Source organism: Aspergillus campestris (genome assembly GCF_002847485.1).
Source record: "Aspergillus campestris IBT 28561 chromosome Unknown P168scaffold_11, whole genome shotgun sequence".
Lineage (NCBI taxonomy): Eukaryota > Fungi > Ascomycota > Eurotiomycetes > Eurotiales > Aspergillaceae > Aspergillus > Aspergillus campestris.
Genome location: NW_020194346.1, coordinates 762,894 through 789,760, shown reverse-complemented (window position 1 = coordinate 789,760; position 26,867 = coordinate 762,894). Strand labels below are relative to the sequence as shown.

Genomic DNA, 26,867 nt, shown 5'->3' with positions numbered 1-26,867 from the left:
ATGACCCTGTATGGACTATGGCGGCCGACTGATATGTACGACTTATGAATATTATTTCTTACAAGCCAAAGCCCGCACCGCCGAGTCTGTCCTGCAAAGCTTCGGATACTCGGCTCGGGTACATTGTTCAATCAAGAAACAGTAGCAATTCCAAAGGCTATTCGCTAAGATTGTTTGTCGATGATGAACATCCTTGAGAAACCATCCGGATAATTAATTCCGTAGTTCTATCTCAATATTTGTTGATGTACTCCGCAATAATATGGATACTGTAGTGTGTATAAAGTAGTACGACGCCTGTCCCACCGAAACTAGTTAGTCCTACTACTGCAATCAAAGATCGGCTAGCCGCGGCAGGCGTGTGTAATATCGATTGGGCTTCATGTATGCCCAACCTTGAGAGTCAAGATAGTTAGAGCATACAGATCTGCGGTCTGCAGTTACTCCGTTTGTTGCCGTGCGTGCCCTTTGCGCGTCAATCCCAAAGCGGGATAGCGTCCACGTGATGGCGGTGACTGCGGCGATCTTCCCCAATCAACCGATCGTTCAACCGTCATCTGAATGGGGCTCGGAGATATGCTGTTAAGCCTCCCACATTCTTTGACCCGATCACCTCAGCGTGTCGCAGGATGTCTGATATCGACTATGGCCATACACAAGGCTCTCCAGACGCTGTCTGCGAGATGCGCCATCCGGCGTAGTGCTATTTCGCCAGGGATTGTCCCCCAAACACGACGGTTTTCAGCCTTTCCTGGGTTCCGCCGTGCAACACCTTCCTACCCCTTTGCCCATGGAGCGAACGATGAGGTCGCACGCCTGGCATCTAGCCGTCGACGTCCACTGACATTGGCTGATTTGCTCAAGTGAGTGTGAAACCGGAAGAAATGAAAACGATTAGATAGACTAATGTTGTGGATGGTTCAGACACGGGCGCCCACCGTTATCCAAGGATGCGCTTCTGGCTTCGGCGAATTTTACGCTTTCCCTCCTCCCAGCCCGACTGGCATCTCGAATTGAAGCACTGCGAAACTTGCCGTTTATCATCGTCTCGAACCCCCATGTGTCGGAAATCTACAATAATTACCTCCACTCGCTGTCGACCTTGCTGCCGTATCAGAAGCGTCAGGTCACAACATTGGAAGAAGAGAACCAATTTGCAGAGGTACTCGCAGACCTTGTAGATACGCACTCCAATACGATCCCGGTCCTTGCACGCGGTTTTCTGGAGTGTCGAAGGTACATTGATCCCGCTGAAGTGACCCGGTTCCTCGATACCCACCTGCGTGCGAGGATTGGCACCCGCCTGATTGCCGAGCAGCACCTAGCGTTGCACTTTGCCTCGCAGCCAGAACAAAGTGGTCAAGAAGGCGCTCGGGAAGCGTTCAAAGGCCCTGCTCCGCCGAATTATATCGGGGTGATTGATACGGCTCTGCAACCAGCGCGCATCGTGCGGACATGCGAGGATTTTGTGGGCGAGATCTGTGAACTCAGATACGGTGTGCGCCCACGGGTGAAGATTGACGGGCAGGAGAGCGCATCTTTCGCGCATGTGCCTGTGCACATAGAGTACATCCTCACGGAGCTGTTGAAGAACTCATTCAGAGCTGTGATTGAATGCGGGAATGAGCGGGAACCCATCGAGGTAACCATCGCTGCCGCCCCGGACGTACCAGCAGAGCGCCGACCGCTACCTGCGCGATCGACAGCACAAGATGTCGTCCAGTCCGATACCGATGTGGGAATTCAAATGGACACCGTTGTCGGGACTGCTGACGCAAACGAGTCGATCAAGCATTCAGCCCCGTCGTCGCAGAGCATCACGATCAGAATCCGGGATAGAGGCGGCGGCATTCCTCCCGAGGTGGTACCCAATATTTGGTCCTACAGCTTTACGACTTTCGCGGAATATGAGACGGACCCGGATAATGGCAACATGGATGCCCTCAACACGATCTCGGCCAACAGTGGCCAGTTGAGTAGTATTGCGGGACTTGGATACGGGCTCCCTCTGAGCAGAGCCTACGCAGAGTACTTTGGAGGCAGTATTTCTGTTCAGAGCCTTTGGGGTTGGGGAACCGATGTTTATTTAACTCTAGAAGGAGTTGGCAGGGTCCGATAATGGCCTACATATTCGCTTTTACAATCTTGTACACTACCCAATCAATAGTACATCGCTGTAATAACACTATCATCGAATGGTACCGTCATTCCCTTTCTTCCACATCAAGAGACCGGGACTACAGCCGTGAGTTCGCAGACGTCCCGCGAGAGAAGAGGTCAACAAATTCCGCAACACCCAAATCGTCCTGGTCAACAGCCTTCAAGACCTCTTCAATCTCCCCGTCAGTGAACATAAGACGCATATTCTTCCAGAACTTCTCACGCACGGCCGCCGCCGTCGCAGGGTTCTTAACATGACCAACAGGATACTCCACCAACACCTCCGGCAGGACAGTGCCATCACGCAGCCGAACCGTCACCCCAGAGCCAATACTCTTCTTATCCAGATCCAAATAATCCGCCGTCAGCCCTTCATCCACCACCACAACAACCCTACGCCGCAAAGCCTCCAGCTCCGCGCTTGTCACCCAGGGCCCATCATCCCAATAATCCTCCACCTCAGGAGGCGCACCCTTCAACAGAGCCAACGCAACAACAAACTGCAAACAATGGTCCCTATCAGCCGCATTTCGCAACGGCCCTGTCTTACTGATGATCATATCCGCCGCTCTCGTCGTCCTAACCTCAACCACCTCAATCCCATCCACTCCTCCCTCCCTCCCCCTCAACCTCCCCCCCTGCACCAAAGCCCCCTCAACAGCAGCAACAGCATGCCCCTCAACAGGCACAACCTTAAACAACACATTCCCCACAGTCCAACACCCCAACGCCCTGGGAAAGTCAAATCCCTCCTCCCCAAACGTCCTCGCCCAAAACCCAAACGGCCTCGCCGTCAACACCCGCGGAATTCCACCCTGCCCCGCCCTCACCAGCAGCGCAAGATGCACCGCCCGCATACACGCATCACCCGCCGCCCAGCCCTTCCTCGACACGGTACTCGCCGCAGAGCGATAAACACGACTCGGGTGTCCGTCCGCCCAGACATGCGAGATCACAGCGCAGGTCTGCGCGTGCGTCAGGCCCAGCAGCCAGGATGTGACGGCCGCAGAGGCAAGTTTCACGAGAATGACGTGGTCGATGCCGAAGGCGTTGAAAGCGTTACTCATTTGGTAGACGCCTTGGATCTCGTAGGCTTTTATGAGGGCTGTGAGGAGGGTGCGCATTGTGAGAGGGGGACCTGTGTGTTTGTGTGAGTTGGACTGTGCGAGCCAGGCCATTACGGGGAGGATGGCGCCTAGGTTGTCTTTTTTGGTTGCATCAATTGGGCTCGCGCTCTCGGTCTTGCGGTTAGGCCTCTAGATTTCAAAAAGGCGAGGGTGGGAGTGGGTAAAAGGGTAGAAGAGATAGGTACATACCAGATGGATGCCCCCATTCCTTCCCCCCCAGCGCATCATTATGATCAAGATACCGGATCAAGACGCCCATATCGAAAGCCCCTTTCACGGGATCAACAGTGTGCGCTGTTCCCGGCACGCGGAACCCATAGGGCACAACCGTGCCCGGGACCGGAGGGCCGAGCATTGCGCGGCAGTCAGGGCTCTTGGAAGCTGTTTCGATGGCGCATCCTAGAGCGTCGAGGAGGGCGGTGCGGGCGGAGGTGAATGCTGAGGGGCCTGTTATTTGGTGGTTGTGGATGTAGTCGGCTAGGGCTAGGATGGGGGCGTCGTAGGTCATTTTGTGTTGTGTTGTGCTGTGGAGTGGTTGGATGTTTGGATGTTTGGTGCTGGGGGAGGAATGGGTGGGATGGTGGGAGGATGTGGATTGGGCTGGGGACTGGGAGGTTATGAGGAGTTGGGCTTTTGGAGCATGGTGTTACCAGTGGGTATGAATATCCCGAGTGTATGAGAAATGTGCCGATGATCAGCTTGAATTTGAGAGATTGGTACAAGCCCATGGTACCCAAGGAAGGTATAGTCACTGAGGGATGATTATGACTGTCTATAGTTCTACTCTATCTACAATTCCCGAAGATCCAGATACTATGCATCCATTGGCACATATCAGTAGTATATACGGATAGAAAGGCATCGATGCGCTTCAAGCGCCAAGCAGCAAGTCGGGAAGATGCAGTGCATCGAACTAATGCACGAGACACAACCCCACTTGATTCTGCTGTCGTGTCACACCTACGCGAGAACATATGTCGAGGGAAACCCCGAGTTATACGCTTCATTCATCTGTCTACAGCTTCATTCCACGCGCATTCACCTGTACAATATGTCACATATCCGCATCATATCCCCAAACTCCCAGGATGCTCGAGTCCGCTCAAAGACTAGATAGGGATACTCCCACCTAAAGGCTGCTCTTCTGCACATACTTCCCCACCGTACCATCCAACTGCGCCTCCAGAACAGCAGCCGTCCCACTCTGTACGCTCCTAACAGCCTCGGGCAATAACCTGCCCAGCTCAGCGACAGTAGCAGCCCGACCAGCCCACACAGTCCCACCAGACGCCGCCTTCGCGATACCCGCATAATCAGGCGAGGGCGCAAACGAGATATTCAGATCCTCGTTGGTGGCACGAGAGCCGTCTCCCTCGGGGTGCACGAGAAGCATGCTGCGCCGGGGCGCGTTCCAGCCCTTATTGTTCAGCACGATGGTCAACACGGGGATATTGTACCGCTTGGCAATCCAGTAGACGGACCCCGGGACGGAGAAGAGGAAGGTGCCGTCGCCGACGACCTGGCAGACGAATTTGCCCTTGTTGGTGCCGCCGTGCTGGATGTCCGTCGCGAGCTTGATTCCCAGCGCGCCGCCGCCGGACCAGCCCAGGCCGCCGCCGCCGCAGTTGATCCAGGAGTTGGGGTGGGTTGCGGCGATTTGGTCTGCGATGAGTGTGCTGAGGGTCACGGCTTCGATGGCCCAGATTGTGTCCATTGGGCAGCCTTGTCGGACCTGTTGCATGAGATAGGATGCGTTTAGCGGGGCGGTGGCGCCGCCTGCGGGGACGACGGCGAGGTTTGCGGTGGCTTGGCGCCGTTGTCTGTATTCTTCTTCGCGGCGGCGGCCGCGGGCAAGGTTCTCTGGGGAGGTGGCAAGATCGCGGAGAGAGGGGTTGGAGGCAACGTATTCGTTGAGCTGCTTGAAGGCCGTGGCGGACTCGGCGCGGAAAGTCGCCGAGGAATTGATGTAAAAGACGGGCATCTGCTGCTTGAGCGGATCGACATCAACGTGGATGATCTTTGCCGAGTCAGACGGCTTGCACTGGGTTGGGATCCAAGGGACATCGCAGTCCGCCACGAGGATGAAGTCGGCCGTTTTGATGGCCTCGTGGTTCCCGTATCGCATGCCCAGAGAGGCTGGGTGGTCGCCAGGGAAGCACATGTCGCAACCACCGGTGTCCAGCACACGGAGGCCCTTGAATGTATCAGCCAGGTTGACTAGCTCCTGAACACCTGGTGCATTTCGGCCGGAGTAGCCAACGATGGCTAGAGGCTCCTTTGCGGCAGCGAGCTCGGAGGCGATTAATTCCACGCCCTCCGACGGCAGGGCAGACGGCGCAACAGGGCTCCACACATTCGCGTCAACCTTGTAGGGGACAAGCTCCTCCTCCATAATTTCCCGAGCGCCGCACAAATAAACCGGTCCCTTGGGGTCGCTGGTAGCGAACTGCAGGGCGCGGTTGACCATTTGCTTGACGTTCTTGCCAGTCTTGATCTCCCCGGAGTACCGGCAGTACTGAGAAACGATCTGCTTCTGGTCGGGTACATCTTGGATCCAATGTATGTATTCCGTGCGGGAACCACGCATTTCCCCTTCGATAGTGAAAGGGGACAACCCGGCAAAGATCAAGACTGGCGCGCGACCGCAGGAAGCATTGTGCACAGCGGCGGCCAGGCCCTGGGTGCCGACGTCGACATGGACTATGACACACTGGGGCTTGCCCGTCAAGCGAGCATAGCCGTCTGCCATGGATAGTGCCACCATCTGTGGAGATGGAGATAAATGTGGGGTTAGCCGAAGGTTCAAGCAGGAACAGCCGACACAGTCCGAGATGCTACAAGCGCTGGGCTGCACTAAACATGATCAAACATTGACCAACTCACCTCATTGGGACAAGTGATGATTTTTGGAAACTCATTTGGCTTTTCCTTTTGACCTTTGACCATGGCTTCGAGGATCGAGGGATGGTCAGAGCCCAGGTTGACAAACACATGAGTGACCCCAGCCTAGAACCAGTCAGCTCAAGTCCGAGCACAAACAAGCCAGAACCAGGAGATTTCATCGACAGACATACCTCCCATAGCGCCTCAAAAAAGGCGAACGATGCAGTATATACCCTACCTACGTCTTAGCGTTGCTGCATTGGAAATATCGGGAAATTGAAGAACTCCAGCAATATGGTTCACCACATACATTTTAAGTCAATCCACAGACTGTCGTGGGAAACTGGAGAATGGCGAGTAGTACAAAGAAGAAGAAGCAGGATAAAAACAGTTCAACGGGGAAGTTGAACCTTCTTTAAGCTTCATCAAGTAGTGATACTCGAAGATCGGCCTTAACCCCGAAGCACCCACTGCACTAACCCTAACCGAATAATCGGACGAATTCCGCTGCTATGCGGGGTCACTACTTGGACTCCAACTCCAACACAAAGAATCGCTCTTTGTTGTGTTAGTACTTAAGTTTTAAACTACTAACTATTGGGGACGAGTATTTTGTTACATCTTGAACTAGATTTACCACGCTGTGAAAATTTATTCGCCTCGTGGGTGATGCGATCCACTGTTCTATTGTTTAGTTTAAATGTAGTAGGCCGTTTTCGGGGCATATATTTATAAGGGTCTATGGAACTAGAGTAAGGTGGTATCGCCCAATACATCCAGTCAGTTGTAACTTCAAAAAATCCGAGGTGCCTTCCTATGAGTACGCCTATCTCCGCTTCTAGTAATCTCTGTCCTGAAAATATCCAAACAGATATAAAAAAAATGAAAAAAATGAAACTGAAAATGAAGGCGAAAAATTTGAAAAGAAAAAGCAGAAGGAAAAACACAAGTAAAACATAAACATCATATCTAGTCGATATGGAAGATCAAAAATTATCTTCTCTAGAAACACTGTTAATAAAAGTTCTAACACAAGTGTCACTGTCCAGCGCTTCCAGTGCAAGTATCTGTACCTTGATCTACTTAGTAAAAGGATACTTCTTAGTCAAACGCACCTCAGTGTTCATGAACACAAATTGATAGTACTCTAGTACTCTATGAGTTCAGCTCATGATTTTGTAAAGCTGGCCGAGTTTCTATATCCTGAAAATATGATCATAATGCTCACAGCCACGAGACTCTTTGACTGTTTGGACAGTTCTCTTTGCGAGTTCTTCGGCCTCTTCTAGATGCTCTTGACGTGCATATATATACCCGTGCAAGCTCGCCGCATCCCATGAGGATACTCCGTTTCCCAGATGGGGATTCCTGTAACTAGGATGTTTTTTGCCTCAATGGAATGTCTCATCTCCACATGGATTTTTGAGATATACCCTAACCATCAATGCGTCCTCGTCCTCCCCTTGGTATCCAAAGTCATGGGAAATAAACCCTCTCAGATGTCGAAGCCCTAATGAGATCGTAGAAAATCTAGGTAGACCCTGAAGTTTGCATGAGTTTATAAGCAATGGAATAGGTGCACCAGTCGCAAATCTCCCTACGTTTTCTGTGTCCTATGAGATTGAACATGCCGTTGAACAATAAACGAAACTCTTGCTTTTTTTTTTAATTGTGTAGGGAGACAGCTTCCCCTCGTGGTCAGAACAATCGAACAGGGAAGCGGCATGGGGCAGCCATACATGGCAGCGGCACGACGCAAAGTGTAACCTGTGGGCCTTGTACAAAGGAGAGACATTTTGATTTGTTGACATTCTTAAGTAATTATCTCAATATCAGTCATACCAATTCTGACCAAATACCGAATCGGTATTTGGTGCAGTGGCTGCCAGTGATTACTCCTATACGGTCTTCCATAGATCCATATTCCTTTGTTCCTAGGTCTCATCCAACCAGGATCTTCCTGCTAGCGCGCAGCTGTGGAACAATGATAACATTGACTGTCTCCAACTCAACTGCCCACCCAGGCTTTAAAAACAGCTAAGACCCTGGGTGTTCTTGCTTTAGGAGGCTGACCTTCTATTAACTCAGATATTCAACCATAGCGACGGAAAACATACCAAGTGAACATGGTGACCCAATTATTGATTCATGGTGTTCTTCTAGCCGTCATCGGCTATATTTTCTATCAGCTAGTGGTTGTTCGATATATCGAATACCGGGTAAATGATCCAAATGTAACACGGTAGAACAAAATCTTGGCTAACAGTACATATAGAGAGATAGTGAAATTGGGCGCCAGCATGGCTGCGAGCTCCCTCCAGAGCTTTCCAAACGCTGGCCTCTCGGTATCGATCGAATAAGAGAATTATGGACATATAATGCGGATGGTCGGCTTCTTGCATTCTTGTGCTCGGTAGCAAAGGATTACGAGCCTGGGAATAGCCTTTACCAATATCTGCTTTTTGGACCAAGAACTTTTCATGTTTTACGCCCCGAGAATGTAGAAGCAATATTGTCTACAAACTTCAAAGGTAAGTAGTGGCTCTGACCTATGAATCACTCTCTCAGTTCGCGTTTTGCTTACGCTTGTGCTGCAAAGATTATGGCTTTGGCTCAAGGTCAGCTGTTTTTGCCCCGTTACTGGGCAATGGCATTTTTACCCAAGAAGGTCCTTCCTGGAAACATTCTCGGGAACTTCTGCGTAAACAATTTGCCCGTGTTCAAAGTCGCAATCTGATTCATTTCCACGAGCATGTTGATAATCTGATAGCCCGCGTGCCGTCAGATGGAGTCGTCGATCTCCAACCTCTGTTCTTCGATTTGACCCTCGACATGGCGACGGCCCTGTTGTTCGGAAAATCGGTCTACAGCTTGAGAACAAAAGCTGGTCAGAATACTAGGAACAAGGCATTCGCTGAAAACTTTGATATGGCGCAGCCTCGAGGGTTTGGCCAAAAGATTTCGTATCGCGCCTTGGCATTTCCTCTACAACCCACCAGAGTTTCGAAAGGCTTGTGCGAAAGTTCACCAATTTGTTGAACAGTACATCGACAGATTGGATTTAGATGAGAATACCTATCTCGACAAAAAGCCGGATGGCTTCATTGAGCAGGTTGCACTGGAGTCTGCAACTAAAGTGAGCCTGCGCGATCAGCTACTTAACGTGCTTCTTTCTGGAAGAGACACCACGGCCTGTTGCCTGGCATGGACATTGTGTGTAGCTCCATACTGATTCATCTGCTCTGTGACTTGGATAGCTGATTTATCGATCAGTCGCTTGCTTGTTCGCCATGAGCAGGCGATGTGTCGCCTTAGGAGGGAAGTATCCTCGATCATGGGAGATTCACCACATGCCACCCGAGAGCAAATAAAAAAGATGCCATATCTTGCCTATGTCATCAAAGAAAGTAAGTAATTAAGCCTTTGATGAAGTAATATAACATTCTGACAATCACCAGGCTTACGACTCTACCCCCCTGTCCCATTGAATAACCGCGAGGCAATACGGACGACTATACTACCCACTGGAGGCGGTCCCAACGCAGACAAGCCCATGCTGATAAGGAAGGGAGAACTGGTCGTATTTTCCCAGTACGTCAACTCACGTAAAAAGAATATATACGGGCTTGACGCAGACGAATTCCGTCCGGAAAGGTGGGAGACTGGGGAACTAGCTCACATTGGATGGGCGTATTTTCCTTTTAATGGCGGGCCGCGACAGTGCTTGGGCGAGGACTTCGCCCTGATGGAAGTGTCATACATGGTGGTGAGACTTCTGCAGACCTTTCCCACCATCTCGTTGCCGAAGGGGGATCTGGTGGAGGCCGTTGGCAGTGAGAGATAGCGACTCACTCTTGTTCTTTCGAGCGCAGATGGCTGTCGGGTTGAGGTAGGGTCATCGTCATGACAGATGCTTCTAAGTAATCTGAGAAATGCATTGCAATCGTGAAAGAATCAGCGACTGCAATCCTTGAGCTATTAGCTGGCCAGCAGTTTTTTCCCTACACATTGGACCATTTGTATTTCAATGTTCCTTGCAACCTTTTGCAACCTACGGGGCCTGCCGCAGCTGCAGGCGTTGATTATATATTAAACCGCCATATATTTCTAGGGGTAGTGAGAGAAGATTCTGATTACAACTACTTGCCCTGGATATCTTTTTGAGTAGCATATCCTGGTTTCTTACCTGTCCAAGACGAAACCAATGAGTAGTGGACTTAATGACCGCCAACTGACTGTGCTAGTCTCCCGCCAGTGGGAAAAGGGTGTAGGGCTGCCGATACCCAGACATGTCACAAGAGCCAAGTAACCTACTGTCCGCGTTCTGTCAACAGAGGATTGGGAGTTTCTTGACATTTGGGACACTTGAAATCGGACAAAATTCGGAGAGATGCGGAAGAAGGCAGATAAAGGATGACTCATCACAACAGACCTATCTTATCGCTTATCAGTCGCTATCAGTCGGCAGTGTTTACCGCCGGCCCCAGCCTCCCTCGGTTGATTCCAAATAAAGCCGCGCATGCTGGAGGTCTCGGAGTCTTGACCCTTCATTCATTCATCTCATTGTCCGTTATCATTATGCGGACTACACTATCCAAGTTTGCGTGCCCCCTTGTGCTGCTGGGGGCAGACGTGGGTGCCTTGCAGATCCCTCTCATCCAATGGGAGGGATTCTCTGGGTCCCAAGCTCCCTTGGCTGACAAGGAGCTGGTCAGTTCCTCCGCATTCCAAGCAAAGGTTCATGCCGGGAACTTGTTCGAGAGAGCCAAAGATCTGTACAAGATTGCGGAGCTAGGAGAGAGCGAGTACGGCCATCCCACTCGAGTCATCGGAAGTAAAGGTATCGTCACTAGCAATGTGAGGTCCCAATCGTGATACTTGCCTTTACTAACCCAGTGTTTAGGACATCTTGGTACCATTGACTATATCTATTCTACGCTGATCAATCTGGGTGATTACTATACCATCACGAACCAGTCGTTCCCTGCTGTCGCGGGTGATGTTTTCGAGTCGCGCCTTGTGCTTGGCCATGAAGTGCCCAAATCGGCACAGCCAATGGGGCTGACACCCCCGACTAAACACAAGCAGCCCGTTTACGGGTCACTGATAGCTGTGTCTAACTTTGGTTGCGACGCATCGGACTACCCGTCTACTCTGGAAGGCGCTGTCGCTTTCATTAGCCGGGGCGACTGTCCGTTTGGCACCAAATCAGAACTGGCCGGCAAAGCCGGCGCGATCGCGGCGGTCGTATATAACAACGAGAAGGGTTCCGTCAGTGGCACGCTGGGAACACCGACTCCCGACCATGTGGCTACATTTGGTATATCCGATTCTGATGCAGCCCCGATTCTGAAACAACTCGGGAAGGGTGAAAAGATCGACGCTATTGCCTACATGGACGCGGTAGTTGAGAGGATCCTCACCACGAACATCATCGCCCAAACCACGGAAGGCGACCCCGATAACTGCGTGATGCTCGGTGGCCATAGCGACAGCGTGGCGGAAGGTCCGGGTATCAACGACGACGGCTCTGGTAGCCTTTCGCTTTTGGAGCTCGCCACGCTTCTCACCAACTTCCGGGTTAACAACTGCGTGCGCTTTGCATGGTGGGCCGGGGAGGAAGAAGGCCTACTGGGCTCGGACTATTACGTGTCAGTTCTCTCAGCTGCGGAGAACAAAAAGATCCGGCTATTCATGGACTACGACATGCTCGGCTCGCCAAATTTCGCATACCAGGTCTATAATGCCACCAATGCGGCCAACCCGGTCGGCTCGGAGGAGCTGCGCGATCTCTACACCAATTTCTACGAGGCTCATGGGTTCAATTACACGTACATCCCATTTGACGGGCGTAGCGATTACGATGCGTTTATTAGACATGGTATCCCAGGCGGCGGCATCGCAACCGGCGCTGAGGGGATCAAGACGCCGGAGGAGGAAAAGATGTTCGGTGGCCACGCTGGAGAGTGGTACGACCCATGCTATCACCAGCTATGCGACGACATCGGAAACGTAAATTTGACCGCGTGGGAGTTGAACACAAAGGTACAGAGACACGAAACGTTTCTTGCGGTTGGTGATGACCCAGGCTGACCAGATTATCTTATAGCTTGTGGCGCACTCGGTCGCGACCTACGCTCAGTCCTTTGACGGATTCCCGGAACGCACCGAGACGACAGCCAACGCACTCTTCGATGCGACGCCGATGAAATACCACGGACCATCCCTTGTAAGGTAATCACCAGTGGTGGGATCTCCCTCTACTCCATGATCAGTGGGTCTGAGATTTGCCAGGATCTGTGGATAAGGTGAGGCAAATCCATAAGTTTGGTGGCACCACCCCTGTACCCTAGCTCCCCACAGAGTGTCAATAGTTACATCCGAATAGATCAGCCTCTTCCACAGAAGCCAATTGCGAGAGAGGAACAAAGAAACCATGCTGTTCTGTGTGACGGGTTCATTTTGCGGCGCAGAACCCTGCACCGAGTCTCAACTAGCACGAGCTTTTCGCGCTGTGTAGCTGTAAATCCTTTGTCCATGAAACTGGACTTTCCAAGGAGAAATATCCCATCACACTGGGGGAAAACAGAGAATATCAAGCATGTTATTGAGTGGATCCTTAGGAGATCGATCCATCGGCACTAGTGAGTGACAGCAACAAAGATCCGTTGAGTTGGTAGGGTTGCCCTTGTGGAATATGCAAATCTGCCCAGTTGTGCTGGACTGTGCGCCTCCAATCTAGATCCTTAAAGCTTACTGGCTAATCAGGCTTCGAGTCACCTACGAAAACAGGTAGTATTATGAATGAGGTTCCACAGTTCACCAAGCCATGGCTTTCTGGATGGGATAGTCTGGGCAGTTACTGCTAACTAGTACCTACCAGCACTGAGTCTCGATCATTGAGAGCACATGTAGATCTAAAAAGGATTTATCCGATCTAAAGAGGACGAAAAGAGACGAAATCAAGAAGTAATACCATGGTTCGACAAAATAGAGCGGGGCTTTACTTACAAGGCTGTGGTTATCCAGGGTGAAGCTTTCACAGTGAATGCTACCATACCTACCTGATAGTATACTATTTTCCCTATATTACGGTCTGACATACCCAAATTGAAAATAACACGACGAGCATTTTGCATCGGCTTCTGTACTACCTATCTACCAGATGTTTAAGTTTCTAAACACTCGATATGAGTGATGATGTCCTTACTGCAACTGCCCAGCGAATTGATACTACACATCGCTCAATTCCTTCACGCCGAACAAGACATTGATGCTCTGGTACAAGGCAACAGACACCTTCACGACCTGCTGGATCCTTTCCTCTATCGCCACAATGTCCAACACCGACAAAGCTCAGCCCTAACCTGGTCAGCCGCCAACGGGCAACTCCCAACTCTCGAGAAGCTCTTCGACGAAGGAGCGCAGATCATCACGACATTGCCAGAATGCCAAACAGAGAAAAACGACCCACCATCAAAGCAGCCCGCCATACGTCAAGAACACGAACCCCAAGTCCCAGATCACCCCATCGTCCACGCAGCGCTCCACGGCCATGCGACAATCGTCGAAGCCTTGCTGCTCAGAGGCGCACATCCAGACTGGACAGACCGCCGCGGTCAGACACTGCTGATGATAGCTGCCAACAAGGGGCACGTGGCAGTAGTGCGAGTATTGTTACAGCACGGAGCAGGCCTCACAAGACCCGACATCCTTAATGCAACCCCAATTACCATCGCCGCCCTGCGAGGCCATACCGCCGTCGTGGAGGCACTGATAGAGCACTTGGAGCAACACCACACGACCGTTATGCCAGATACGCAGAACCAGGCAATCGTCTACGCCGCGCTCAGCGGCCACACGACGCTCGTTCGGTTCCTGCTCGACCGGGGCGTTCCCGTTGACACCTCGGGACGCGTCAACTCGCACACACCGCTTTTCTACGCCGTGCGGCGGAGCGACGAGGCGTTAATACGCTTGCTTCTGGAACGGGGCGCCAATCCGCTGTATATCCCCAGCGATGGCAACAAGTCGCCGCTGGCGTTTGCGGCTGGATATTGCGGTAATGAGATTGTTAGCATGCTGCTGGATAGATGTGTTGATTTGGATACGGAGGGGGTTAAAGCCATGCATGCGGCTGTTATTAGGAATAATGCGTGGCTGGTGGACAGGCTTATCGCGCGGGGTGTGGACCCTGCGTCTAAAGATGAGCATTTACATCGGCCGTTGGTCTCGTGGGCGGCGGATTTGGGGTGTTTGAATATTGTTAGGCTGCTTTTGGAGAAAGGGGCTGATGCGAGGGCTTGTGATCCTGATGGTCTGATGCCTGTGGATTATGCGTCTAAGCGTGGGTATACGGCTCTGGTTCAGTTGTTGGAGAATCATGTATCGATGAAGCCGTGATGTTAAGGGCTTTTTTTCCACGCGCGGTTGGATGTTATGCGTCATGGGGTTTGGATAGGATGCGGCGCTCAAGGGGAGATCTATTGGTAGTCTTTTGTTGGTTTGTATTTAGTCGAGTCCTGAGTGATACCTGCCTAGCAGTATTGGAATAGAAAAGGAAGCATTGCCACTTGGTTACAAAATGTGCCATGACACTTTGGGCCTTCGTAAGCAATCCTATCTCAGTACGATATCTAGTAATAGTATTGCATTATTAAGAAGGGATGATCAAGCGTCGCACTCAGTATAAGATTGCTTGCGAAGCTCAACAGTGTCATGATACTATCTTTTGCAACCGAGTGGTAGTTATTGCCATATAAAGTCTACTGCTAAGCTGCGTATTCTTGAGAAAACAGGGATTCTGACTCGCTTGTAGAGTGTAAGTCCTCTACCGCTATAGACTTATACTCTATTTATATCTCCAGATATCTCAGGGCAGCTTTCAACTCATATTTACTAGCTTGCTGCGTGGATTAACGAAGGGGGAAATGATCTGTGGAATGATCTACGAAACAGACGAAATGAATTCTAGTCCACCTTGTCGTTCCTGTCCGAATTTCACTAAACATGGCCTAGACGCTCCCTACTGGCAAAGCAGAATAGATATAGTTCGTTAGTTATATCTTATTAGAACTCGTCATGAGACCTCAAGCGATGCTGGAGTAGCAACCATTATAAACATGACGCGGATAACCTTGCGCCGATGCCGGCGATAGCCTTATCTAGGCGCGCGGGGTTGATCGGGGTATGCCGATAACAGCCCTTTTAACAACCAGGACTAAACAGAGCTTATTTTCGAAGCCGAGAGCACACTGCAGTATCAGCGTCCTCCATTCGTCCTGCGTCCATCATTAATATATGTGCCTGTTATGGTTGGCCCGTATATAGCAATATATTCATCAGAACCCCAGCAGCCGATGGCGGAGGAATGGTTCCGCCCGGCACATGACTTCCAGATGTATCGGGATTACCGTACGGGTGGGACTTTGATCATTCCCCGCGCACACGCCCTGCAGGTGACTACAGTTGCATTGGTGATAGCTACCCAACCATAGAGGATGCAGCTCAATGGCTCTATTAGATAACATAAACAGCAAATCGAAGATCAATACCGCAAAAGTGGTCCCTTACCTCGCGTATCGACCTTGAACAGACCGGAGTCTGGTGGGGTGGCCAATGTTGGTCGAACGGATGGCCCGCCCGATAACCACCCACGTTACAAGGGCGGAGGTACCAAATCTTACCTCCGAAAGTGGGCGAGGCGGGAAAAGGATGACTCCGAGTTCATTCGGCTCTTTGCGGTCTTGACTCTTTCACCTATTTTACTTCCCCGCGCCCTTCTTTCCAACCCATTGTTGGTTTTTTGGTACTATCTGTCGCTTCTACATTACGCATAATCAGACAATTCTTTCACCACTCTATCTCTTCACGATTTCAATAGCTCCGACAAGCTGTGGTAGCTACGGACCATCCGATAATAGCAAACAGAGAATGAGTCCTTCAGCCGCCGTGGACGAGGCAAAGGGCCAGCAGTCCGCCACCACGCCATTGACTGTCGATGGCGTCGCCGCGTTGAGGGCCAACGGCCCCCAGGTGCCCACTGGCGTTGCTCCTTCTACCAGCAGTGATATGTTTAAAAGCCCGGTATGCACGCGAGTTCCATGCGCAAACGACACAAAGACGACTGCCGAACTGACCACCATTCTGCTTCTTACAGGCGTGCTACACGAAGCCTAAGGCTAAAAGTTGGGATCGTAAGCCGTGACCCCGCAGTCGATTCGCTGTGCTCTGTCCCGACGGAACATTGGTTAATTCTCCCCGCTAGACGTCCTCTCCATCGAATCGCAGTCTCGAAAGGTCCGTCCGATTACAAGCACAACTTCTTGGTATACACATTGTGGCTAAAATGAATGGCGCGCATAGGTATCGACGTTGAAGGGTGCTGCGAAATACCTCAAAAACCCGGGTTCGTTGCTTGTGATCACTCCGTCAGCTTCGGCCGTCAGTCATTTGCTAACGCCCGTCCCGAATAGGTCTCATCTCTTTGGGCGGTGGACTCCCGTCTCCGGAATATTTCCCCTTCCAAGAACTCAGTATCAAGGTTCCGACACCGCCGGGGTTCGGCCCTCAAGCGACCCGTGAAAATGGCACCGTCCTCACCTCGGCCAAGGGCGATGTTCGAAATGGAAAGAGCTTGTACGGTCAGTTTCGCCTCTAGAATTCACCGCAGAAGTGTGGGTCTTGACTATTACAGATCTCGAGGTCGCTCTCAACTATGGGCAGGCGATAGGAGCACCTCAGCTGCTTAGATTTGTGACGGAGCACACGGAGGTATTGTTCCCAGAAGACGCAACTCTCAATCGGTGATTAACTGTGTCTAGATTATTCACAACCCCCCGTATGCGGACTGGCAATGCTGTTTGAACGCCGGTAGCACCTATGCCTGGGATACGGTACTCAGAATGCTTTGCAACCGAGGAGACTATATCATGATGGAAGAATATACGTTTTCTAGCGCCCAGGAGACCGTTCTCCCGCAGGGTGTCAATGTCGTGCCTATCAAGATGGATGAGCAAGGTCTGCTGCCGGGGTCTCTCGACGATGTGCTGAGCAGCTGGGACGAAGCAGCTCGGGGCGCTCGCAAGCCTTTCGTGCTTTACACCATCCCTACTGGACAGAACCCTACCGGTGCCACCCAGCAAGGCGAGCGCCGGAAGGCTATTTACGAGGTTGCGCAGAAGCACGATGTTATCATCGTGGAGGACGAACCGTATTACTTCCTGCAGATGCAACCGTACACCGGACCTGACGCGGAGCCCGTCCCACCTCCGAAGACCCACGATGACTTCATCAAATCCCTTATTCCATCTTACTTGAGCCTGGACGTCGACGGTCGCGTCATTCGACTTGAATCGTTCTCTAAGGTCCTCTCCCCGGGATCTCGTACCGGCTGGATCGTCGCCGCGGAACAATTTATCGAAAGATTCGTCCGGAACTGCGAGACCTCCTCCCAAAACCCCTGCGGTTTCTCGCAGATCGCATTCTTCAAGCTTCTGGATGAACACTGGGGCCATGCCGGCTATCTCGATTGGTTGATTGATATCCGTCTGTCTTACACCAATCGCCGAGACGCCATGGTCCACGCGTGTGAAACACACCTTCCACGTGAAATTGCCAGCTGGAACCCCCCTGCCGCGGGGATGTTCGTGAGTACCCCCTTTGTTTCTCGGTGCGTTGGTCTAGGGGAATGCTAAGCTAACACAAATCAGCACTGGATTCAAATCGACTGGCAAAAGCATCCGGGTCTTGCATCTGGAAAGACTCGTGAGGCTATCGAGCAAGAGATTTTCCAAGCTGCGGTTGACAATGGTGTCCTCGTCTCGCGCGGTAGCTGGTTTACGGCTTCTGGACTGCGTGAGGAAAGCATGTTCTTCCGCGCTACTTTCGCCGCTGCGAGCGCGGAGAATATCGAAGAGGCTATTAAACGCTTTGGCGATGCCCTGCGGATCCAATTTGGTCTGTAAATATTGACGATAGGGGTACTATCATTTTTTTTTTATAGACAGGGGTTCGGCTATCATACCCAGTCCGACAAATCTTTGGCATTTTAGGTAGCACATAGTTTGTGGTCTAGATTATCATGAGAAACGGCCCGACAGAGACGACATATCTCGGGCAAGGGAAATTGTTTTAGCTTGGTGGTTGGCGTGTGTACATAGTCGCATCGGCAATAGGCTGCTAGCATCTACATAAAATTCCATTCCCGTCATTCGAACAACCATTTGATATGGCAGTCTAATTGACTTTTGTCCTTGGGGTGTTGATCTTTGTAACACAAAGGAATAAAAAGAAACTAGAATAATATAGATACATGAATTAATTTACTTCAAAACATAAAAGACAAAATAACAAAATAACTAATAATCATCTCCGTCCCTCAACCGTCAAAATGATCTTCCGCCGAGATCGGCAGTAACGTGATCCGTCTGGAACTTTAATCGAACGTCCCCTCATCCCCAACCTAACATTCTTGCTGCCAATACATATCGATCCTTATTGATGCCCTCGGGGGATACCGACGAACCGGATTTGTCTAATTTTAGCGACCGCGACTTACGATGCATCTGTTGATTCAGGTTTATTTTGCTCCACGATTGTGATACCAGATTTGTTTTTGCGCGTCTAGAATTCTTATTCATTTTTTTTACATCTTCGTTTTTGCATCGCCTTTTCGACGAGAAGTATTCAAGGAGTCCGCGGGGATTGATCGACAGTAAGTTATAATTTTAGTCTCCATTCCAAGATTTTGAGCCCCACGAGAGGCTTGTTGTTCGCATTGTTTTCACGTCCTCGACCCCCGATGTTTCTCCATGCTGGAGCTGGAATATCTATCTTCACGTGACCTGGGGATACTCAGTGGAGTATATCTGTTGATACTTGATATGTTCAATCTTGACCACACAACAACACTTCAAGTCTCTTTCCAATGATGAGGTCAAACTTAGAGGTGATTCAGTAGCAATGCTAATTAAATATGTAGTTCTTCAAGCCTCACCATCCTGATAACGATCTGAGCAAAAGTCTTGTCTCCGTTTGGAGTGACTTACGCCATCAGTGGAAGATACTCACCCGTGGGATTTATATTCTTACATCTGAGTAATTTCAATTAAGCATATACTGACTGTACGTTGACGATTGATTACATATACGCGCTGTGGACTTTGTTTACAATCCGCTACATTCCACTAAACTATAGAAATCTGGCTGACATGCTTTCCCCGTCGGAAACTTTCTAAATAGAATTAACGACTTGAAACATCTCTAAATCAGACCTCGCATATGCCTGAGGCACCTTCACGATCTCCCTGCGCCAACTTAGGCATTACCATATCAACATATGCGCCGTACCAACTAGCTTAAAAGCATCAATCGAAGATCCTGTCTAGCAGACTAACTCTGTGCATCATTGAATATATGCATGGGGAATTTGTGCAACTGTGATATCTCACATTAACGTGTTGCTCTCTGTGTATAAGAGCCAATCGCCCCTTGCGATCCCTGTAGGTATGATCTTTCGTCCTTCTGCTGCCCTCGTACTGATTAAGCCTACATTCGCAGGTTCTACGCCAGGTTCGTAATAGAAATATAGGTTACAAAGCAAGGACTGCAAAGTTTACTGCTCAGGATCAAGAAGTGAGTTACAACTTCTCTCAGTCACAACGTCTTTTGAAATCTCTTCCCACATTTATTGGAATCGTGGAAGGAAGTGTTTGTAAACACGACCATCTAGGTTTGTAAAATCACCAAAGGGACCCTCCATACACTGCGTTATCTCACAGCAACCACCTCTATCAGTTTCTATTTCTGACTTTCAAGTTCCATAGGGCATCCTATTTCCTGGTACTTTGAATACGGGGTGTTAATATACGCTTGTCCAACGTTTGTTTTCACAAAACGCCCTTACTTGCTTTGGATAACTTCTCACGCTTTTAGAGCAGCCTCTACCTTTCACTGAACCATTCATCATCCACCATCCACCATGGATGCCCGTGTTTCGCAGCTTCTGGACCCCACGTCTGCCGTGGCGGCCATTACGAAGCATAAAGCGGAAGCAATCAAACTAGCTCGGGAGCAAGCAGCCGCAGTGCAGGAGATGTGCCGCAGAGCTAAAACGGAGATGCCACCTTACGAATTTGAGGAGTTGATTGGGAAAGGGTCTTACGGTCGTGTCTACAAGGGACACCAACTCCCCTCGCGCCAGGTTGTTGCAATCAAAGTGATGGATGTTGACACGTTGGACTACAAGGCCTTGCGGGATTTTAAAGATGATTCTATCAAAGAATTTATCCACGAGACGAAGGTCATGAAGCAGGTCAAGGACTCGGGAGCAAAGAACATCAACGAATTGATCGAGGCTATCTCTATTCACTCGCAGCTGTGGCTAGTTTGCGAATATTGCCCTGGCGGAAGTGTTAGAACCTTGGTAAGTTGAATCATCTAATTTTCTAGGGCTATCGGTGTTCAATTCGATTGCCTTCTTACTGACGTCTATATAGATGCGGGCTACAGATGATCGGCTTGATGAAAAGTTTATCATCCCCATCGCTCGTGAATTAGCTGCTGGCTTGCGTGCTATCCACAATGCTGGAATCATCCATCGAGATATTAAAGGTTCGTACCATGTCATATGGGGCTTACCAGGACATACGCTAAATATGCAAACGCAGCCGCCAATATCTTGATCCACGAAGAAGGCCGGCTCGAGATCTGTGACTTTGGTGTGGCAGGTATTCTTCAGTCGCAAATGGACAAGCGCTCTACTTGGATTGGCACGCCTCACTGGATGCCACCCGAGATGTTCTCCACCCGCGGCGAGGCTCATCAATACGGCAGTGAGGTACGGTTCTCGATTATCGAAGACGTTCGCAAATCGCTGACTGTTCTAGATCGATGTATGGGCTTATGGATGCACCCTGTTCGAATTCGCTTCGGGAAACCCCCCGAATGCCAACCTCCGCGAGCGAATGCAAATTGGAAGGCAATTGAACCGAAACGCCCCAAAACTCAAGAATGATAAATACAGTGATGAGCTCAAGGACTTGGTTGCATTTGCTTTAGAGTCGGATCCGATCGCGCGCCCTGCAATGGACGATATTTTGGAACACCCATACATCGCCAACACCGAAGAGGAATATCCTACATCTTCCCTTAGCGAGCTCGTCCGCATATACTACCAGTGGTCCCAGCGTGGAGGACAGCGTATTTCCCTGTTCCACCCTGGGGGTGCCGCAGCTGCCGAGATGCCAGATGATGGCCCGGACGTGGAATTGGACTGGAATTTTAGCGCTACAGACGGGTTCGAAAGGAGGTTTTCCGTCATCGATCTCGACCAGCTGGCTGCCTCGTTAGCTGAAATGGAAGATAAAATCAGCCCAACCACCTCTAACGACGAAGCGGAAGCCGATGCTCTCGAACGAGTGGCGAATGAAGACATGTCCGAGGATGAAAAGGCCAATTTCGATGAGCGTGTCCGCCGAGGTGCTGAAGCCATGGAAGGCCTCTTCAACGAGGAACTTCCAGACTACAAATACGAGACGAAGAACGACTTTATTCCGATTGAGCAGAAGCAGCCCATATCAGATCTACCCCTCCGTACTGAGACGGACAGATCCTCAGTAACGTCAACCTTTATCGACATCGACATTGGATCTTTTGACTCCTCTCACTATGCTGCGGGTGCGTCGACGACCCAGCCGTTCCAACTGGCCGATGCCGATACCATTAAAGCAACCCGGACGAGCGGTCGCCAACAACGTGACTCCGGCGAAGCCCACTCCCGCTCCTCAAGCGGTGGCTTAAGCAGCGATCGTGAATCACAGGATTTTACCTACCAGCCCCAGAACGGGCCAAGACCTCCCACCATGGACTGGAAGTTCCCAAGTTTCACGCCCCAAGACACGGAGGCCGAACCCGCAGATGAGGGTCAAAACAACCTCACGCACACGGAAGGCTCCCCAAAGAATACCGAGCCGGCAGAGTTCATTCCGACAGAAAAACGAGCAACAATGGAGTGGAAATTTCCAGAAGCTCCAGCTCCAGCCCCAGCCCCAGCCCCAGCTCCGGCTCCGGCTCCGGCTCCAGCTTCGGCAGAATCGCCCACGGCGGACGAGTCTGACCAAGCAGCGAGACGTGCGACAATGGAGTGGACCTTCCCATCAATGGGCGATTCAGCAGACGCCGATCAAGGCTCACACGGGAACGACATGGTGGTAGAAGCAAACCGGTTCAGCACTCTCAAAGCACCCCTCCCCCCACTGGAGCCATCCGAAACGGCGATTCGGCCCCTCAGTATCGGCGAACCCGGAGACGCCCGCCCGTCCACGTCAAACTCAGCAAAATCCAGCTTTTCAGCCAGCTCAGACACGGACTACGACCCATTCCGACTGGACCGACCACCCAGCCTCTCAGGCGACAAATCCGCCCCAGACGACTTCCCACAACTCCTCGACTCCGCCGACCACGACGCGCAATCACGCTCATCAGTCATAGTCGAAGACGGGCCCGGCCCAGACGAAGAAGACGACGTGATCGAGGAAGAAGACGAACGCCAGCTCGACTGGCAGTCGAATACTACTGCCACCACTGCCACCAGCGACGCAGCCGATCCGGGGTCCGACTCGGAGCCATTCCCGGCAGCTTTAATGCCCACCGACGAGGCTGCCGACCCGACTCCGCTGCCCACAGCGCGCCGCGTCCCGCACGTTGTAGAGCCGGTTTATTTCCCAGACCTTGTTCCGCCTGATGCATATGCGCTTGCGGCTAATGGTCCGGAGGGAAATATGAAGGCTGAGTTGGATCGCTTGCTAGAGGATTTTCTAGATGCGTTGTCGGCTACGGGGGAGGGGCTTGCTAGGACGAGGGTGAGTCCCGAAACGACGCCTAATGGGAGGTCGACGCCGGAGAGGGTGGAATGAGAATTTCTTGATTGTTGTCATCAAAACTAGCAGAATCAGAATAGAGCTCTTCCAGATAGATCTGTCCTAATTGAATGGGATGCTGAACCTCTTGATCCCTATATTTCGTTATCTATTATTGATTGAAAAGTGTTTTTGTTACTCTAGGCTAGTTGGGCCGCACTTGAGGGTATGGATGCAAAGACCATTCAGACGTAATCCAGGACTGGTGAGGAGGGAAGTTTGAGCACAATCGCTGGTCAGACCAACCGAACATTGACTCAACCTCGATTTTAGTAATCTATCCAAAAGATGTCTGGGCATAAAACCGCCGTTTAGATGAACTGGACAAGACTTTGGTGTCTTCTGTTGAATATATCAGTCAGGTTAAGTCCTATACCAATCGTTGGGTCAACGGTTTGGCGAAGTGGTCTTGAGATCTTCTCTGTTGACAGACAGCTCATCTCTCTGAAGTCGCCCGGCCTACGTACTTCGAGGGTCTGGCGGGCCCAGAACGGAAGAAGGGGAGAAGGAACAACAAAGGCTTCGGACTTATGCATAAGGGCCAGAAAACATCCGCCTCCCTTACGACAGAAAGGTCAGGGGAAAAACGCCTCATGATTGAGTGGCCCGCGATGTTGACTTTTAATACAGCACTAGATCAAACCCATAACGCCAAGATAGATCAAGCTATCTGAACAGAACTGACTATATCACACAAACGGTATCTAAGTTCCCCAGTTTCGAGTACTTGGATCATGGATCCAGTAATATCCATTCCATGACCAGCGTTCACCTCTCACGATAGAGACACTGCCGCATGGCACATTTCCACTGTTGTGCTGCGCCTACTATTTTGCTGAACCCCTTCGACTAACAAGGCTATACCCCGATGTCAACCATCATGAGAGACAGGCTTATCCAGTCCCTCTTCCTTCGTCGGTTCTCCATGTATGGAATCCGCTTGCTGAATGAGAGGGCTCTTATACGAATCTTCGTTTGCATCCTTATCAACGTTACTAGCGGCCGGGATAGGCGCATAAGGATGCGAGATGCTGTCACGGTGGGGGTGCTCTCTTCCGGTCTCAATGGCACCGTTGTCGGTCACGCGTTCGGCGGCCGAAAGCGCAAAATCGCCAGAGTCAAAGTATGTTCGTTCCTTCCAGTTTGGTTTTTTTTTTGATTAGCACGCGTTGTAGATCAAACGGATACTCTACATACATACCTTGGATCTTTTGTCGAGTAAGCCGCCATATGGCCGCATCCCGTACTTACTAGACTGACGTTTCTCACTCTCCGGCAGTGGCTGAGGTTGTGGTGTCAGCACTACTCTTCCGAGGTGGTAAATGGCAACGCCTTACCTCATGGTATGGCTCTTTATCGCTTGATTGCATTCTGGGGGATCAGTCGTGGGTTTTGCCTAGGAGATTTTTAATCATCCGATAGAGAACTGCATCTGTACAAGGATATGCTATATTCTTATGAGTTGGTAGATTGTTATGACGTTATCTATCTTGTCGCGCGATCTTGCATTACTAACTAACCAATGAGGTCACCTAGTTGGTCAACTGAATTAACGGAAATCCCGGGGGTCGGAATCCGGTAGGATCCGCTAAAATCCGGAGACCCCAGTTTTACTTTCCTTTATAACTAGATGCTGCCAGGGAGAAGAGGTGACGAAGAACTGCCCCCCAGACAAGAACCATCTATCACCAAGATGTAAAAGAAAAGGCCTTCTTTACCAAGACTAATCTCAAGCTGTGTCAAAAGTGAAAACAGCAATACAATCCTCATAGAATGCAAAACTGTACTTTGAAAAAGTCAAGGTAGAGGCCTGATCTACACTTTGACCTTCCACTTCCACTTCCAGTCTAGCATTGCCCATCGAGACAACGATAGACCGATAAGTCCGACCAGAAGGACTGCCGAATAAAAGCCAATGAGAACCTGAGGCGTCGTTGATTGAAGTAAATCACCCCCAACCGGGACTGTCGATAAAACCCCAAATGAAGCCACAAAGTAAACAGTTCCGTAGAATCGACCATACTCTTCGGTCCTGCAAAGCTGGCCAGCACAGACGGGCGCGAGGGAGAGCCATCCGCCAGAGCCAAACCCGAAGATGGCCACCACGATGTAGAGCGTTAATTCGTCCCGGGAGCCAACGGGGAGCCATACCGCTGCCATGATTAGCAGGGTGAGTATCACTAAAAATAACAAGGTGTTGAAACGTCCGACTTGGTCGGCCGCAAACCCGGGAAGGACTCTCCCAAGCAAGCTCATACTGTTCAAGACCGTAAGGGAAAAGAACTGCACATCCGATGAAAGCCCAGCAAAGCGCACGTAAGTCGGCAACAGTGCGGCACAGCCAAAGATAATGAATTCAAAGGCGAAGATGGCCATGGTCAAAAAACAGAGCCGAGGGGATCGGAACGCCCGCAAGTCAATTGTCGCTTTGCTCCTATTGCCAGGGGGTAGTCGGCCTTTCACCAGTACTATCCCCACCGCATAGCATCCCAAAGCCATAAAGGCGATCGCCCGAATAGACCATTTCCACCCATACTGTGAGAAAAGTGACCGTAGTAGTAGTGGTATAGTAGCACCCCCGGCCGAGGATCCCCCCATACAGATGCCAGACGCCAGAGCGCGTCGGCGGTGAAACCAGTGGCTGAGAACGGCAATTGACACAGTTGTGATGATGGCCGAAGCGACTCCCCCAAGAATCGACAGGCATAGAAGGAAATGCCAATACTTTGTGCATTCAGCGAGTAGCATATAGGAAGTAAAACTGGCTGCAGATCCACAAATTAACAAGATTCGGGGTCCATATCGATCGAACAGCGGTCCAACCTGGACCCCGAGAAATAAAGTCAGGAACACAAGGATAGCGGTGATCCAGCCAACGTCGCGCACAGTGTAATCAGCAAGCTGGTTTGTGCTGATATAGTCCTGGACGGAGCCAACTGATTGAGTATCAGTTATCGGTGTTCCCAAATCTTCGCTGATTTGAAATGATGTTGTATTGTCTTACCTGCCGTTTGAAAACCAAATGATGGGAACATCATCAGAAAGGATCCCAACAGGCACATCCATGCCTCTCTTCCACCTTCGGAGGATTCCTGAGAGACCTGACTGACCCCATTAACCCGATGATCGGGGAAATTATCACTCCCATTAGACCTTGTTTCCAGCTCGTGAGTGGGCTCGGAAGCATCATGTCGGGTAGTGCGATACATTTTGTCCAAATATATGCGAATTGATACAGTCTCATGAGCCACAGAAACTGGGCAGGCGTTCCATTTCAGAACTCTTCATTTGCCTGCGGTGGGGCGGATGGCGGGGTAGTCATTGAAAGGGCGTGTCTCCATTGTAGCAAACTAGCAACTTGTCATCGGATAAAACACATTATCTTAGCGGGCTTACAGTTGAGCGTGGACCGTGGTTCAGGACAGAGCTACAAAAACACTCAGCATGGTTTAGGTCTTTTTGGAGAATGACTCATCCCCTGAACTATAACTAACTATTTAGTTATACTTTTACTACGAAAACCATCCGCGCAGAGTCTCAAAAGACACCTATGTAAGGCTCCTAAAAGCACGTGTGTAGAGTCTCTAAATGTATCTGAAAAACACCACAAAAAGCCCTACTATAATTCTACAGGATCCCTACTGGACACAGACGCTTTTCGGGACTATATGGCTGCTTTGCAGGGCTATACGCGGATCCTCCTATGAATCCTATTACAATATTTAACTAAGCCAGAAAAGAGCAATGATAAGTCTATTGGTTGATTGATGTCACAATA

The 26,867-nt window shown here is 50.5% G+C and overlaps 10 protein-coding genes across 10 annotated transcripts; 6 read left to right on the top strand and 4 right to left on the bottom strand.

Annotated features, from left to right (window-relative positions):
- Window positions 1-645: 645 nt before the first annotated feature.
- P168DRAFT_321170 (alpha-ketoacid dehydrogenase kinase family protein) lies at window positions 646-2,119 on the top strand (the record flags this gene model as incomplete). The annotated part of the gene is made up of 2 exons (XM_024840435.1): window positions 646-863; window positions 925-2,119. 2 exons carry the CDS (start codon window positions 646-648, stop codon window positions 2,117-2,119), a joined length of 1,413 nt encoding a protein of 470 aa, XP_024690182.1.
- A 118-nt stretch (window positions 2,120-2,237) lies between these two features.
- On the bottom strand, window positions 2,238-3,853 carry P168DRAFT_274074 (putative 2-methylcitrate dehydratase (PrpD); the record flags this gene model as incomplete). The annotated part of the gene is made up of 2 exons (XM_024835401.1): window positions 3,477-3,853; window positions 2,238-3,364 (listed from the first exon to the last, which is right to left on the bottom strand). Exons 1-2 carry the CDS (start codon window positions 3,793-3,795, stop codon window positions 2,238-2,240), a joined length of 1,446 nt encoding a protein of 481 aa, XP_024690181.1. The 5' UTR covers window positions 3,796-3,853.
- A 475-nt stretch (window positions 3,854-4,328) lies between these two features.
- Window positions 4,329-6,527, bottom strand: P168DRAFT_258246 (putative thiamine pyrophosphate enzyme). Its single transcript, XM_024834592.1, has 4 exons — window positions 6,481-6,527; window positions 6,362-6,404; window positions 6,171-6,293; window positions 4,329-6,051 (listed from the first exon to the last, which is right to left on the bottom strand). Coding segments are annotated over exons 1-4 (1,803 nt in total). The 5' UTR covers window positions 6,483-6,527; the 3' UTR covers window positions 4,329-4,416.
- A 1,720-nt stretch (window positions 6,528-8,247) lies between these two features.
- On the top strand, window positions 8,248-10,293 carry P168DRAFT_306736 (cytochrome P450). The gene is made up of 6 exons (XM_024839052.1): window positions 8,248-8,389; window positions 8,446-8,701; window positions 8,770-9,184; window positions 9,225-9,383; window positions 9,444-9,577; window positions 9,629-10,293. The coding sequence occupies exons 1-6, from the start codon at window positions 8,297-8,299 to the stop codon at window positions 10,012-10,014; spliced, it is 1,443 nt and encodes a 480-aa protein (XP_024690179.1). The 5' UTR covers window positions 8,248-8,296; the 3' UTR covers window positions 10,015-10,293.
- Window positions 10,294-10,724: 431 nt separating this feature from the next.
- Window positions 10,725-12,594, top strand: P168DRAFT_274068 (Zn-dependent exopeptidase). The gene is made up of 3 exons (XM_024835400.1): window positions 10,725-11,010; window positions 11,074-12,215; window positions 12,280-12,594. The coding sequence occupies exons 1-3, from the start codon at window positions 10,749-10,751 to the stop codon at window positions 12,406-12,408; spliced, it is 1,533 nt and encodes a 510-aa protein (XP_024690178.1). The 5' UTR covers window positions 10,725-10,748; the 3' UTR covers window positions 12,409-12,594.
- A 1,205-nt stretch (window positions 12,595-13,799) lies between these two features.
- On the top strand, window positions 13,800-14,623 carry P168DRAFT_292680 (ankyrin repeat domain-containing protein; the record flags this gene model as incomplete). Its single annotated transcript, XM_024837640.1, has 1 exon — window positions 13,800-14,623. One exon carries the CDS (start codon window positions 13,803-13,805, stop codon window positions 14,571-14,573), a length of 771 nt encoding a protein of 256 aa, XP_024690177.1. The 3' UTR covers window positions 14,574-14,623.
- A 1,242-nt stretch (window positions 14,624-15,865) lies between these two features.
- P168DRAFT_329532 (aminotransferase-like domain-containing protein) lies at window positions 15,866-18,388 on the top strand. The gene is made up of 8 exons (XM_024841480.1): window positions 15,866-16,256; window positions 16,330-16,366; window positions 16,438-16,469; window positions 16,536-16,578; window positions 16,646-16,813; window positions 16,867-16,943; window positions 16,994-17,818; window positions 17,882-18,388. Exons 1-8 carry the CDS (start codon window positions 16,104-16,106, stop codon window positions 18,134-18,136), a joined length of 1,590 nt encoding a protein of 529 aa, XP_024690176.1. The 5' UTR covers window positions 15,866-16,103; the 3' UTR covers window positions 18,137-18,388.
- Window positions 18,389-19,738: 1,350 nt separating this feature from the next.
- Window positions 19,739-23,175, top strand: P168DRAFT_52620 (putative serine/threonine protein kinase). Its single transcript, XM_024841985.1, has 7 exons — window positions 19,739-19,805; window positions 19,876-19,902; window positions 19,997-20,051; window positions 20,111-20,595; window positions 20,669-20,783; window positions 20,840-21,009; window positions 21,059-23,175. Exons 4-7 carry the CDS (start codon window positions 20,152-20,154, stop codon window positions 23,084-23,086), a joined length of 2,757 nt encoding a protein of 918 aa, XP_024690175.1. The 5' UTR covers window positions 19,739-19,805; window positions 19,876-19,902; window positions 19,997-20,051; window positions 20,111-20,151; the 3' UTR covers window positions 23,087-23,175.
- A 785-nt stretch (window positions 23,176-23,960) lies between these two features.
- On the bottom strand, window positions 23,961-24,476 carry P168DRAFT_306731 (uncharacterized protein; the record flags this gene model as incomplete). The annotated part of the gene is made up of 3 exons (XM_024839051.1): window positions 24,427-24,476; window positions 24,291-24,371; window positions 23,961-24,224 (listed from the first exon to the last, which is right to left on the bottom strand). The coding sequence occupies exons 1-3, from the start codon at window positions 24,457-24,459 to the stop codon at window positions 23,961-23,963; spliced, it is 378 nt and encodes a 125-aa protein (XP_024690174.1). The 5' UTR covers window positions 24,460-24,476.
- A 297-nt stretch (window positions 24,477-24,773) lies between these two features.
- P168DRAFT_274059 (putative MFS monocarboxylate transporter) lies at window positions 24,774-26,298 on the bottom strand (the record flags this gene model as incomplete). The annotated part of the gene is made up of 2 exons (XM_024835398.1): window positions 24,774-26,025; window positions 26,094-26,298. 2 exons carry the CDS (start codon window positions 26,296-26,298, stop codon window positions 24,905-24,907), a joined length of 1,326 nt encoding a protein of 441 aa, XP_024690173.1. The 3' UTR covers window positions 24,774-24,904.
- Window positions 26,299-26,867: the final 569 nt, after the last annotated feature.

What these genes read in the sequence shown, in the direction of transcription:
- P168DRAFT_329532 (XM_024841480.1), top strand. Translation starts at nt 16,104, where the DNA reads ATGAGTCCTTCAGCCGCCGTGGACGAGGCAAAGGGCCAGCAGTCCGCC. An exon ending in GTGATATGTTTAAAAGCCCG is followed by an intron (nt 16,257 to 16,329) that starts GTATGCACGCGA and finishes TGCTTCTTACAG; the next exon opens with GCGTGCTACACGAAGCCTAA. An exon ending in AAATGGAAAGAGCTTGTACG is followed by an intron (nt 16,814 to 16,866) that starts GTCAGTTTCGCC and finishes TGACTATTACAG; the next exon opens with ATCTCGAGGTCGCTCTCAAC.
- P168DRAFT_274068 (XM_024835400.1), top strand. Translation starts at nt 10,749, where the DNA reads ATGCGGACTACACTATCCAAGTTTGCGTGCCCCCTTGTGCTGCTGGGG. An exon ending in TCGAGTCATCGGAAGTAAAG is followed by an intron (nt 11,011 to 11,073) that starts GTATCGTCACTA and finishes CCCAGTGTTTAG; the next exon opens with GACATCTTGGTACCATTGAC. An exon ending in CGTGGGAGTTGAACACAAAG is followed by an intron (nt 12,216 to 12,279) that starts GTACAGAGACAC and finishes ATTATCTTATAG; the next exon opens with CTTGTGGCGCACTCGGTCGC.
- P168DRAFT_306736 (XM_024839052.1), top strand. Translation starts at nt 8,297, where the DNA reads ATGGTGACCCAATTATTGATTCATGGTGTTCTTCTAGCCGTCATCGGC. An exon ending in TTCGATATATCGAATACCGG is followed by an intron (nt 8,390 to 8,445) that starts GTAAATGATCCA and finishes CAGTACATATAG; the next exon opens with AGAGATAGTGAAATTGGGCG. An exon ending in TGTTGCCTGGCATGGACATT is followed by an intron (nt 9,384 to 9,443) that starts GTGTGTAGCTCC and finishes TTTATCGATCAG; the next exon opens with TCGCTTGCTTGTTCGCCATG.
- P168DRAFT_52620 (XM_024841985.1), top strand. Translation starts at nt 20,152, where the DNA reads ATGGATGCCCGTGTTTCGCAGCTTCTGGACCCCACGTCTGCCGTGGCG. An exon ending in CATCCATCGAGATATTAAAG is followed by an intron (nt 20,784 to 20,839) that starts GTTCGTACCATG and finishes ATGCAAACGCAG; the next exon opens with CCGCCAATATCTTGATCCAC. An exon ending in CTCATCAATACGGCAGTGAG is followed by an intron (nt 21,010 to 21,058) that starts GTACGGTTCTCG and finishes TGACTGTTCTAG; the next exon opens with ATCGATGTATGGGCTTATGG.
- P168DRAFT_258246 (XM_024834592.1), bottom strand. An exon ending in TTTTTGAGGCGCTATGGGAG is followed by an intron (nt 6,294 to 6,361) that starts GTATGTCTGTCG and finishes GACTGGTTCTAG; the next exon opens with GCTGGGGTCACTCATGTGTT. An exon ending in TCATCACTTGTCCCAATGAG is followed by an intron (nt 6,052 to 6,170) that starts GTGAGTTGGTCA and finishes CCATCTCCACAG; the next exon opens with ATGGTGGCACTATCCATGGC.